Genomic DNA, 13,319 nt, shown 5'->3' on the forward strand with positions numbered 1-13,319 from the left:
CATTGGCTGGTTAACCAGAGTATCTGGTTAGAAAAAAGACTCGGACATTTAGAAAAATTTAAACCGAGTTAAGTGAAAGGACTACGTTTGTAGGATTTAAGTTTTGTCGCACTAAAATGCTGCATCGTATTTTTAAAATCTCACCAGCTTTTCGTCTCGCTGTTCGTCATAGTTCATCTGACAAAGCTGCTCTAGCTTTGAAGGCTTATAATGATGCTATAGCTTCTGAAATAGCACACGCAGAAGGTTAGCTAATAATTCCACTTTAGTTGGTTTGCTTTGTTATAATATTTTTTAAAGGTTAAAAATAATTTTAAATTTGTTTTTATCTTTTTTATGTAGACAAAAGTAATTTATAGAGTGTTATAAATCTTCAGAATTTCATTTATCATATAAATGGAATTACATTTTTTAATATTTAGTCGATAATTTCTGAAGATTCATAATAATTTGTTGATTCTCATCTAGCATATAGTTTTGTAAAATTAAGATTGTTTTTACAAAGCTTTTCTAAAACATTAAAACTATGTTTAAGCCTAAACAAGGTGATTTTTTAAGTAAGCTGTGTTTGATTAGATTAATCATTCATTTTTATTAAAAAATTTTTGCAAAAATTATTATGGCATAAACCTAGCACAAATTGCTTTAGTTTCACCATCATCTTTATGGAACCAAAGGCGTTAATTATTATATTGTTTTTGTTTTAAATAGTTTTGATTTACACACAAATTTATATTTGTATAAAAAAAATTATTACCCAAGTATTATAAATATTATATAAGTATTATAATATATAAGTATTATAATATATAAGTATTATAATATATAAGATTAAAACAATAATTTATGATATACTAATTATTTTTTTTTTGTATTATATTTTTACTAAACTCACTTTTATTTCAGTTATTTTCAATTAAAATAGAAAAAAGTTTAGTAAAAAATAAATACAACTAATAATAACTTTAGCAATGTTTATAAACAGAAACTTTTACAACATCTGAAAAAAATGTACATTAGTTTAAAAATCAACCAATAAATAATTAAACTAAAATTTTAGTTACTTGTGCATGTTAACCAGGCTTTTTTTTGAGTGAGTGGGTAGGCTTGTAGCTAGGTGGGATTAAATATGATGAATCATAATATTGAAGATGTGAAAAATTGATATTTGAAGTTTTCATCTTTATTTTGGAAAATTTAATTGGAAATTATGTTACCTCTTATTAAAGAAGTATTTCCCGTTATGCTACTTCTTTAATATTTACTGTTTTTGGCTTATTTTTTGTTTATTAGTTCCATCCTCTTCTTATGTTTATTATTTAGTTCAAGTTTTTAATATTCAATTTAAGTTTCTGTAAAATCCAGTTTTATATTTGTTATATATATTTTTTCTATATTTGTAATACTAAGTATTTTGAGTGTATCTTTACGCTTAATTAACTCCTTGTTTTGATCCTCACTGACATATTAATGTTGGTATTTGATTAACATGGACTTATTTATATGCAGCCCTCAGAATTAAGGTTAACATTTGGCAATGCTGAATGCTGACCCTAATTCTGATCTTTATATGTATGTATTTGCTTACATATGGAGAATCATAATATACCATGTATGTTTATAGGCACAGAGAAAGTGTAAAGTCTAAACAGTGCACAAAAATATACTCTAAATGTGAAAAGTTGCATATAAAATCCAGTGGACAAAAGAAGATCTCAAGGAGAAAAAACCTTGTTATTTAAGAAAGTCATCTAATGGATGACTTTCTGTAGTCTTTCTTTCACTTAAATGATTTTTTCCTTTACCTTATGTTCTACTTAAATGGGCGCAGAATTAATTAATTCTGCTTGTTATCTTAACTTCTTTAGCAGGGCCCAGTAAAATATTTATAATAGCATTTAGGATAGTGGTTAGTAGTATTTTTCAATTAATCTTGTAGAACAATGTTGTTAGAATAAATTTTATTTTATATTTTTGCTTACAGATTTTTGTATTTTATTTTCAAATGCAATTACATTATGCTTATACCCAACCTTGATTAAAAAAAATGTTTTAGGTTTCAAATAAGAATTTTTTTATTATTTTGTATTTTATGTCATGGTCCCAAATTTCTGGCTTGGTTTTTATTATTTTGTACTTTATGTCATGGTCCCAAACTTCTGGTTTTGGATTCATAACAAATTCTTTTAAAGCTATTTAAAGCAGTATTTAAAGTGCTCATTAAAACAAGCATTAGTTATCGGCATTAAAAGAATCAGAAATTGTCATGCGTGTTGTCTGTTTACTTCTTTTTTTTAAGTCAAAATGGTGTTAGACTGATATTAGATGATATTAAATTAGTTTTACTATTTTTATTTTAATGAGTATTGCAAAACTTGCCCTCAGTAAGTAACTCTCACACCCCGTTAATACAGACCTGTTAGTTTTAAAATAATAGTGGATAACTATTTTATTACAATATTTTTTTATTTTAGTTACTGCTAAGTTATGGAAGCGCTTAACACTATTTGGAGCTCTTCCATTGATTGCTCTCGTTGGTTATCATGTTATGACCACTGAAGCAGAACATGAAGCTCATTTTCATAGACCAGAATTTATACCATATTCACATCTAAGAATCAGAAACAAGGTATAATAATGGTAATTTCTATAAGATTACAGATAAAATATTTTCTACTTATGTTTATTATCTGATTTTCTCTTTCAAATTGTGGTGTGTAGAGTTTTAAATAAATGTTACCCTTAATGACGAATTCATATATTCTGCATTTGCTGTTTTTTTTTTTAGTGTTTAGTTTTTTGTTATTAATCATCAATAAATTATAATTTTTTAGATATATATAATTAAATATACACACAAGTAGAAAATTTTTTAGATGAGCAATCTGATGTCATATTGATTTAGGGAATTGTGAGGAATTCAGTACATACATTGATTGATATAGGGAGAGCATGCAAGGGAGTTATGCAAGGGCTATTCTAGACCCTTTTTGACAGCGTAGTTTTTTTTTTTTTTTTTTTTTTTTTTAATAAAAAATTTTGCTTAAATTCTGTATGGAATTAGGTCAGCATAATATGTAGATTATTTATGGCAATGGATATGGATATAATATAGTGTATATAAACATAATGCCACCAATTGCTTTGCTGAGCCCTATGATGCTGTTAGGTGAATATATCAGCTGTTTATTTTGAAAGGTGATTTCTTAATATCTTTTTAAAATGCTTTTACAATGTAGCCTAGAAGTAATAAACTAATCTGCAAAGCTAAACATTTAGATGCAGCCATTTTACAACTATCAGTTTTTATAGCGAATAAGGGTATTAACCTGTGTTGATATATTTCAAAAAATGGCTAAAAAAATCATTTAACAATTTTAAAATATTACTTAGATTTACCATATGTAGTGAGCTTATGGAGAAGACCATCATGTCAGGTTTTATTTGAAGCCTTTGATATGTCAGGAATGATAGCCTTTACCTCACTGCTTTAATCTAATGCATATTAGAATTTTTAGAGCACAGTTAGAACCATAGATATTATTTTCATGCAGGCAGTTAAAAAAATTCATTTAAGTTTATAGTTTTATTTATAGTTTTTATTAAGTTATATATACTTTTGTAAGAAGAAACAAATGGTTGCAATAAAATTTAACAAAAAAAAAAAGGAATAATGGATTAATGTGAAGCTTGACTTATAATCGTTTAGAAGGAATGAAAGATTATATGCCTGCTTAGAGATGTGACACGTTTTTTTGGTTCTTGTTTTTTTGGTTTTTTTGGGAAATATTTAAAAATTCATCATTTAAACTACTAAATTTAACTTTAATGGCAATATTATTAAACACATTTTAATTTCAGATTTATATAGGAAAACAAAGGTTTAATTTGACTAAAATTCTTTTTCTTTTGGTATGTTTAAAGGTTTTATTGTTAATGTTTAGGTTAACACGGTTATAGCAGTCCTGTATAAAAAATTATTAGTTAACTTTATCTTCCTCTATTTAATTTTTATTGACTTTATTGTTATATATTGACACAATAAACACTTTTTACCTAAATTTATTATACTTAAATACATTTACCTAATTTTATTTAATATTTGATATATATATATATATATATATATATATATATATGTATGTATGTATGTATGTATGTATGTATTATTATTATTATTATTAATTTACTTTACTTATAAGGTTTTGAGTTGCAAATAAAAAGTTATAAGCAGTTTTTAAAGCTCTTTTCAATAATCAATTATGTTCTCTATTTAATTATATTTAAATTTTAGATATTTTGCATAACGTAGTAAATTTTAGTTTTAAAAATGAGTAAAGCAGGCCATACAAGAGGGAGAAAAAAAACCATAGTTGCCAATTTATATCCATGAAACAAATTAGAAAAATGGAAAGAGTTAAATGTTCCTTTTGCTTTGACATTATGTCTAAAAACGGAACTCAAATTAGTTCAGTTTCCTTGAAACTACCTGTGCGAACTAGGTAATACAACTAAAAGTATAAATATAATGTATATTACAAAAAAAATTGAACTATGTAACTAATTTTATTATACAATCATAAAAATAGATTTAATAAATTACTTTACTCTAAAAACTTAACAGTTAGCCCATTCTCAAAAAAGGAAGAAGAAGAAGCCAAAAAAATCTTTAAGAAAAGAAAAGATTTTTGTTTAACAGAAATTCACTTGGCTGCCAATATACTAGATCCCAAATTTCAAGGCAGAATCTTGACTAGAGAACAAAAGGTATTTACATAATTCAAATATGATTCTTAAAACCAAGTTTTACTTTTAATGCCCAAGGCTTAAATGGCTTGGGCATTAAAAGTAAAATTTTGGAAAAATTTTGAATAATGTTAAATACTATTTTAAAATTTGAAAATACTATTTAAATTAATAAAGTAATTGTAAAATTATTGAAAAAAAAATCTTTTTATAGATTGATGCATGTGAGGCAATACACAACATTGCTGCAAGTAAGTATGAAGTAAACAAAGAAATTGTGATGTTTGACTTGGCTAATTACCAATCAAATGGTGGTATTTTTTCAAAACCTTTTATTTGGACTGCAGGTAGAATAACTCAACCCATAAATTGGTGGAAAGAGTTGTGTTCCTTTACTGAACTATTAAAAGTTTGTCTAGAATTCTTCAGCTACCAGCTTCAAGTGCAGTATGTGAGAGAAGTTTTAGCGCTTATTCTAACATTCATAGTGCAAAAAGAAATCACTTAACGACTGAAAGGGCTGGAAAACTAGTTTTCATTTCACAAAATTTAAAACTTGAAAATGTTGAAAACACCAGTTATGAAAATGGTACAAGCATAACTACTCCTCAAATTAATAATGCAAGTGTGAATAAAGTTCCTAGCACTTCAATGCCTTGGTCAGAGTCTGAAGCATTTAATATAGACAGTGACTTTGTTTATGAATCATTAGATGAAGGTAGTATAGGGCAGGAAGACTTGAACTCAGAAAGCACACCTAATTAGAATATCTTATAGTTTAAATACATGTTAAAATTACTAAATTATTGAATTTTTTTGCTTAAATATTTATCCTTTTTTTTAATTGAGTATATACTACACTACACAGTGCTACACTACTTAGCACTAAATTAATAACAAATTAAAACTAATAAAACATTATTATTCAAAAATATTAGAATATGTAAATTAAATAAAGTTAAGGTTTATTTTGTAAGGGGTTACTGGCGATATAATTTAAATTATGTAACAAACAATGTAAAACTAAATTATTACATAATAAATATTAGGGTTGTCTATTTCTTTAAAGATTTGAAGTCTGATATAAAATAAGCATCATATTGTATATTAGTATATTTAAATTATGAAAAATGGTTATTTTGTCATGGACAAGTATAGTTTCTGTATATAATGAGTGTAATATTTAGGATGTACAGCAATATTTAAGAAGTAAAACATGGCAAATAAACATTCTTATACAATATACCTAGATTTATAACTAACTTAATACTAAACCGCCTAATAAATATACTTAATAAATAGCTCTTTAAATTTTTTATTAAAACATTAGATTTAAATTGGTGTTTATACATTATATTTGTGATTATAATGATCATACAGTGTCTCAAAAAATTATCCGACCAAAAAAGTTTTTCCCAATAAAAAATGTTTACGCTCTAAATTATACTAAAAACTTTGTCTGTCAATTTAATTCTATTGGGAATAGTATGTTATTAAGCGTTCATTATATTTGATTCATGCTTCAGTTGGTTTATTATTTGACCTAAAAGAAACTTAGTACTGAATAAGCTTGTAAAAAAATTATCCGACCAAGCCATATTTATGAAAGTTTAATTAATTTTATGTGAAATTTGTTGAAATATTTTAGCAAATTTTTATACAATTAATGAAATTAATAACAAAAAACTGTTTTTTTGTAGTAAAAAAAAAGTTTTGTATAAAAAAAAGGTTTAATGTTTTTTTAAGTAAAATGGTTGGAGGTAAACGTCACTGCACTGTTTCTCAGAGAAATTTAGCTGTCGATCTAGTCGATCAGGGTAAAACCTATCGTCAGGTGCAGCAAGAGACTGGAATTCCTCATAATTCAGTATCCAACATAATGAAGAAGTATAATTTGATCGGAACAACAGCCACAAAAGAAGGCCAGGGTCGCAAAAAAAAGACTTCTAAGAGTTTTGATAGAAACTTAATTATACAAGTCAAGAAAAATCGCTTCATTTCTGCTCGAAAACTGGATAAGCAAGCTGAAGAGAATTATGGAATCAAATTATCCCATCAGACAATCAGAAATCGTATCCGAGACCAGGGATTTCAAGGACGACTTGTGCGTAATAAACCATATTTGAGGAAGAAACACATGAAAAGAAGATTGGAGTTAGCTAAGAAGTTCAAAAACATGCCGTTAAGTTTCTGGAAAAAGATCCTGTAAGGCGACGAATCGAAATTCAACTTAAAGTCATCTGATGGAGCCCAAAAAGTTTGGAGAAAAGCCGGAGAAGCCTACAAATTAAGCTGCGTGAGAGGAACTGTCAAGTATGGTGGCGGTAACGTGATGGTATGGGGTTCAATGGCTTGGAAGGGTGTTGGAAAACTCCGATTTATTGATACTATAATGGATCAGGTGCAATACAGAAACATATTAAAGCAAAATTTGAAGTCATCTGCTCGAAAACTTCAGCTAGGATCTGCTTTTACATTTCAGCAAGTTAACGATCCCAAGCATTGTGCCACTAAAACAAAGGAGTGGTTTGCTGAAAATAATGTTGAGGTCTTGGAATGGCCTGCACAATCACCGGACCTTAATCCCATTGAACATTTGTGGGAAATTGTAGACCGAAAAATTGGAGATCGGTCATTTTCCAAAAAAGAAAACCTCAAAGTGGCAATTGAAGAAGCCTGGGAAAAGATTCAATCAGAAGAAACAAAATCTTTAGTCGAATCAATGCCTAGACGTCTAGAAGCTGTAATCCAAGCAAAGGGAGGCCCAACAAAGTATTAAAATAGTTGTTTTGTTATATAATAATTTATTATGGAACAAATAATGCGTTTGGTCGAATATTTTTTTGACAATAAAAAAACGACCTAAGTTCATTTATTTAAAGACTGAAAACTTTGTGATTCATATTTTACATTGAAATAAAGAAAATCTATTTAAAAACATGTTCTTTTATTTTTATTAATCTTGAGTTTACCAAAAAAGTCTAAATTTACGAAAATACAGCACTTTTTTTAGGAAAAATATTTAAAAAAGTGTTTGGTCGGATAATTTTTTGAGACACTGTATACTATAAATAGACAGAATAAAACAAAAACTCTTCCAAATTATTTACCAAGAAAAATAAAAAACTTGTTTAAAAAGTCAAAAAAACATTAAAAAAAAACAAAAAAAACGCAAGAGGAAAAAAACGCATTTTTTTGCAACTCTATGCCTGCTTGAATCAAGGAGATTATAAACAAGGTACAATTATTGGTATTAAGGTGAAAGATGTTGGTTCAAAGACCATCACTTAGAAAATCTCAGTTAGGTTAAGAATAGTAATAAGAAGTGACATAATTGAGTGAACAGGTTCACCTAATCATCCTACTTTTTCTTTAACCTCTCGTAGATAGTTTAAGTTTAATGTTTTAGTGAGATCTAAATCACTTAATTAATTAACCAGATAATCTAAGCTACCTAAAGAAAAACTAGGAATAGCCAAATACAAGCTTGGATTAGAGACAAAAATTGACAATATTGGGTGAGAGGTTATTAATAAAATTTTATTTTTATTATTAAAATATATTTATAATCATTATAAAAATACACGATTTTATAAACACTATTTGAAACCAACAAAAATATATTAAAATAATTCTGCGTATAGTTACTATACCGAAATTATCTGTAACTATCAAGGCTCCAATTAAGTGGTCTTGGTATCTAGAAGTATTTTTGGTCCTCGTATTCTCAGTTTATTAAAAACCGTGAACACTGTTTTAATAAAATGCTCAATTTATCATATTGCAAAAATAGATGAAAAAGCAAAACAATAAATTTACTACTTTAAAAATAATAGTTGTCTAAACTCACATATTTTAAATTATTATTTGTTTAAACACCAGGTAATTTAAGCACTGTAAATATATAAAAAAAGATATAAAAAAAAAATTAATTACAAAAGGTCTGAAAATTGTGCACAATAATTTAAAAATCAACAAATAAAAATTCTACTAATGCTATTCGTGCATTGTATGAAACATTAAAATCAATTTTAGTTTAGGAGGAAACTTTGAGGAACTATTTATTTAAAAAATTTAAATGTTTTAAATTAGAAATTGATTAATCCATAATAAAAGTAATAATAAAAAAGATATACTTAAAATTAGTTATTAGGTTGGTGCAAAAGTAAAATTCGCATAATTTTATATACATATCTGCGTTAGAGAGTTATGAACATTAAATGGACAGTTATATTTGATTTATAAAAAAATAAAATTTAAATAAAATATAAAAGTATTTTGTTTTATTTCGCAATTTCTTTTTTTAATTAAAGTATTTGATCACTGCTAAATTTCTTTAGACTGTTGTGATTTGCGCTATTGTATGTATTTTTCTAGTTTTATCTGATGATAAAATGATGATCAAATGATGATCAAATGAATTAAAATATTCAAGTTTAAATCATAATTTTTAATAATGATAAAAACAATAATGATAAAAATAATAGTAAGAATATTGTTGTTATAATGACATTTTGTATCATAATTTCAAGATCTATATAATTATTTTTTATTGAATTATAACTATTGAGTTTAGTGATAAAAAAAAAGAGAATTTACGGTTATAAAAAAAAAAAATTAAATTCAGGATCACTTAATTTGAGCCTTGCCTAAGATTTCACTCAGAAATAACGAACCAAAATTAATAAAAAAAGTTACACTTAACTATCTTTGTACATCCAACTCCTGCTGATCTAAATTAACACAGTATAAAAGAAATTTACTTTAATTGTAACTAAATTAGTATAACAGTTTAAAAATAAAATAAAACGTGATGTTTGTAAACAAAGCTGCAATTTTTTTTTCTTCAAAGTCGTTTTAAACCCAGGACTCTGGCAAATTGGATTTTTTAGTTATGGTTTATTATTTTTTGTTAATAATTAGTACATCTTTATCATAGACATCAAAAGATTTAGAAAACTAAATGCCAATATATATATATATTATATATATATATATATATATATATATATATATATATATATATATATATATATATATATATATATATATATATATATATATATATGTATATATATATATATATATATATATATATATATATATATATATATATATATATATATATATATATATATATATATATATATATATATATATATATATATACAGTGGCGGCGTTAGGGTAGGGCCTGGTTGGGCGATGGCCCAGGGCGCCGAATATAAAGGGGCGAAACTAATTGGTTATTTTACCCTTTGCCTTTTTTTGAATGGGGTTAAATTGAGCTAGGGGCGCCGTAGAAATCTCGCCCAGGGCGCTGGTAGTGCTAAAACTGGCACTGTATATATATATGGTGCGTGCATAAAGTTTTTTATAAGCTGACATTTGTTTTATTTGTAAATATGCGTGGAAGTAAATTATTTTTGTATCAAGTAAAACTTGAAAAAATTATAAATAAATGTGTCTAGCAGGTTATTTGTTACACAACTACATCCAGGGTATTAGGTACTTGAGATATGAGTTTATGTGAGCTTTGGGAAAAACTTAGTTATCTTAATGAAATTATTCTTAAAATTGAAGGGGCCCTCCTTTATATCGTTCTTTTTTTTAAATCTTGATTTTGAAATTTGAAAATCTCTTATTGTTATCTCATATCTCGATATTATAAACTCCATTCGAAATTAAATTCATTTGAGAGTGAAGGAAATTTAACACTCAAAGTTTTATCTTTTAAAAAATTTTGTATTTTATTTGTACTTTCTGATTTTTATACTTATTATTTTTTACATTTTTATTTAAATTTTATATTGTTATAATATAATTATTAATATGATCTTAAACTGTTTTGCGTCAATCAAATATGTTTTATTTTCAGCCTTTTCCTTGGGGAGATGGAAATCATTCGATCTTCCATAATCATAACAACGCTCTTCCTACTGGTTACGAAGAATAAAGTTATTGTTAAAAATGATTGTAAATTTTAATTATAAACACGTCAATGACAATTATTATCCTACCATGCAAAATATTGTTTTGATATGAATAGATTTTCAATTATTGTTATTAGTATTATTTTATTTATCTTTTTACTGGATTCAACACTTTAAAGTTGAAAAGTTGGCGTTCAATTTAAACACGTTTTTAACACTCTTTGTCTGCTTTTTTTCCCTTGATTTTTTAAATCAATCTAGTATAGTATATAAAACCGTATAGTGCGAAATTATTAATTACAAAAAATAATAATTCAATTTTAATATTTAAGGTTGTTGCACAATTTTTTTAGTTAAATAGATTTTTCAGTTAAAAAATAACATCAGCTGATTTGGGGATTTAAAAACAAACAAGCATCTGCGATAGAGCAAAAACTACACCGAACTACAAGCTTTTAAACCTGCTACGTTGACTGCAACGCATTCCGCTATTCTATGAGAGCAAATTTTAAAAACTAATACAATAAATTTTAATATTTTTAAATTAAATATTAAAAATTACGTATAACTAGAAAAAAGTACTGTTCTACTTAACTGTGAAGTAAATAAGATTTCAGTTCTAGAGTCGGATTTAAGTTTTTATAAACTTTAAAAAAAAGGTGGTATTCTACCTTTCAAAAAAATTTTCTTTTCCATACAAAAGAAAATCAAAACAATGAAACAAGCATGGGGATATTTAAAAAAAAAAAGAAATCTTAATTTTCCAACTGTTGCCTCACTTATTCCATGAAAATTACGCAAAAGCGGGTAAAATTTAAAAGAAGATATCGTACACCCAGATCAAAGGTGCCACAAGTCAAAAAGTGTCAAACTGAGAAAATCAGGGTTGAATTTTTAAGTTTTTAATATTTTTTCCAACTAAGAATGTCATTTGTATCTGTCATTTTGTAAACATTTGTTTTAGACTTGTGGTATTTTGTAACCATGTACAAAACATAACATACTATCAAATGACATTCATAACTCAATATCCATAATTTTTGACTTGTGGCACTCTTGATCTGGGTGTACGATATCTCCATTTCTACAAATCATTTAGTTCCAAAATTTTCACATAAAGTTTTTCAGACAATTGTACGAAAACATATACTTACATAAAGTCTTACTTATATAAAGCATTGAAAATGCGCCGAAAATTTAAAAAGAAATTTTTTATAAATTTATGAAATTTTTAACAAAAAGCAAGAAAAAAAGATATTAAACATTCATATCAGCGTATGCTGATACGAAATTTTCATTGTGCTTTTTTATTTGATATAATTAGGTAATTTTGATTTTTGACTTGATATTTTTATGGTTAGGTAATTATGATTTTTGACTATGATATTTTTAGTTTGGAACCATATGAGAATATGGTCCCAAACCAAAAATAAAATGATTTGGAATTAACACATCCTGTTAATTCGGACCCTGGATAAGTCGGACAAATTTTCAATTCCGGTTGAACTTTCTCTATCAACTTACTAAAAAATCATCCGCTTAAGTCGTACCTTTGTAAAGTTGTCGTACCTGGTAAAGTCGTCGTACGTGGTAAAGAACATTTACTAACTTTGCTGTTTTTTAGGCAACAAAACTTCGCTTAACTAGAACTTTTTTTTTTGATTTGCATATAATATCAATACTTCAATAAAATTCCAAACTTTAAACGTTCAAAAATAATTTTTACTGATATCTTCCATTCGGTTAAGCTTCGATTAAATTCTATTTATTAATGACTATTATGTAAATAATTCAAAAACATCAAATAAAATCATCAAAACTTAGAACGTTTGAAAGTTACCTTTGCGTCAAATAAAATTTGATCAATTAAACATTTTCACTAATATCTTCGATTCAGCTAATTTTTGATTAAGTTACATTTTTTCGAATAAGTTACATTGAAAATGTCTTTATCAGATTTTAAATCATGGTTCGCAATTATCAAAGGCAAACCAGTAGAGGTACCACTGCTAAATGCACAATCCTTGAAGCAGTGAAAGCTGTAATGTTAAATGGCAGAATCATAGCCCAGGTGTCTTTAGATTTTAACATCAACTATAGAAGCCTACAACGCTAATTGTCAAAAGCCTCTTCAGAAGATTTTGAAGAAAAATCGACAATACTTTCATTTCACACTGGCTTCGTACAATCTAGGTTTGTAGATTAATAATATGTTTATAGATTATAATATTTATTATAAGTGACTCCTTAAAATATGTATTTATACTGGTATAAATTTTATACTATTTCAGACAATTGTCGACACAGGAGCTTCATCTTGAACTCTGTAGCTACTTGCAAAAAGCTTCAGATATTTACTTTGGCCTTACACCAAAAGATGTTAGAAAACTAGCATATCAATGAGCAGATGCTAATAAACTGGCTATGCCAAAATCATGGATGGACAATCATTGTGCTGGGAGAGATTGGTTTACGTCTTTCCTACAAAAAAATCCAACATTGTCTTTAAGAGCTCCATAGGCCACAGGTATTGCACGTGCCATAAGTTTTAATTAACACAATGTTGAAATGTTTTTCAATGATCTTCAGGTGTGTCTTCAATGTCACCAATTCATACCAGGAGATATTTGGAACATGAACGA

The 13,319-nt window shown here is 26.6% G+C and overlaps 1 protein-coding gene across 1 annotated transcript; it reads left to right on the forward strand.

Moving 5' to 3' along the window:
* The first annotated feature begins 6 nt into the window (after positions 1-6).
* Positions 7-10,810, forward strand: LOC100201381 (cytochrome c oxidase subunit 6A2, mitochondrial). The gene is made up of 3 exons (XM_065808037.1): positions 7-246; positions 2,475-2,629; positions 10,623-10,810. The coding sequence occupies exons 1-3, from the start codon at positions 117-119 to the stop codon at positions 10,698-10,700; spliced, it is 363 nt and encodes a 120-aa protein (XP_065664109.1). The 5' UTR covers positions 7-116; the 3' UTR covers positions 10,701-10,810.
* Positions 10,811-13,319: the final 2,509 nt, after the last annotated feature.

Source organism: Hydra vulgaris, chromosome 10, assembly GCF_038396675.1.
Source record: "Hydra vulgaris chromosome 10, alternate assembly HydraT2T_AEP".
NCBI classification, from domain to species: Eukaryota; Metazoa; Cnidaria; class Hydrozoa; order Anthoathecata; family Hydridae; genus Hydra; species Hydra vulgaris.

Bases quoted from the DNA above. Each gene is read 5' to 3' on its own strand.
- LOC100201381 (XM_065808037.1), top strand. From the start codon at position 117: ATGCTGCATCGTATTTTTAAAATCTCACCAGCTTTTCGTCTCGCTGTT. The intron at 247-2,474 runs GTTAGCTAATAA...TTTTTATTTTAG, and splicing joins TGAAATAGCACACGCAGAAG to TTACTGCTAAGTTATGGAAG. The intron at 2,630-10,622 runs GTATAATAATGG...TTTTATTTTCAG, and splicing joins ATCTAAGAATCAGAAACAAG to CCTTTTCCTTGGGGAGATGG.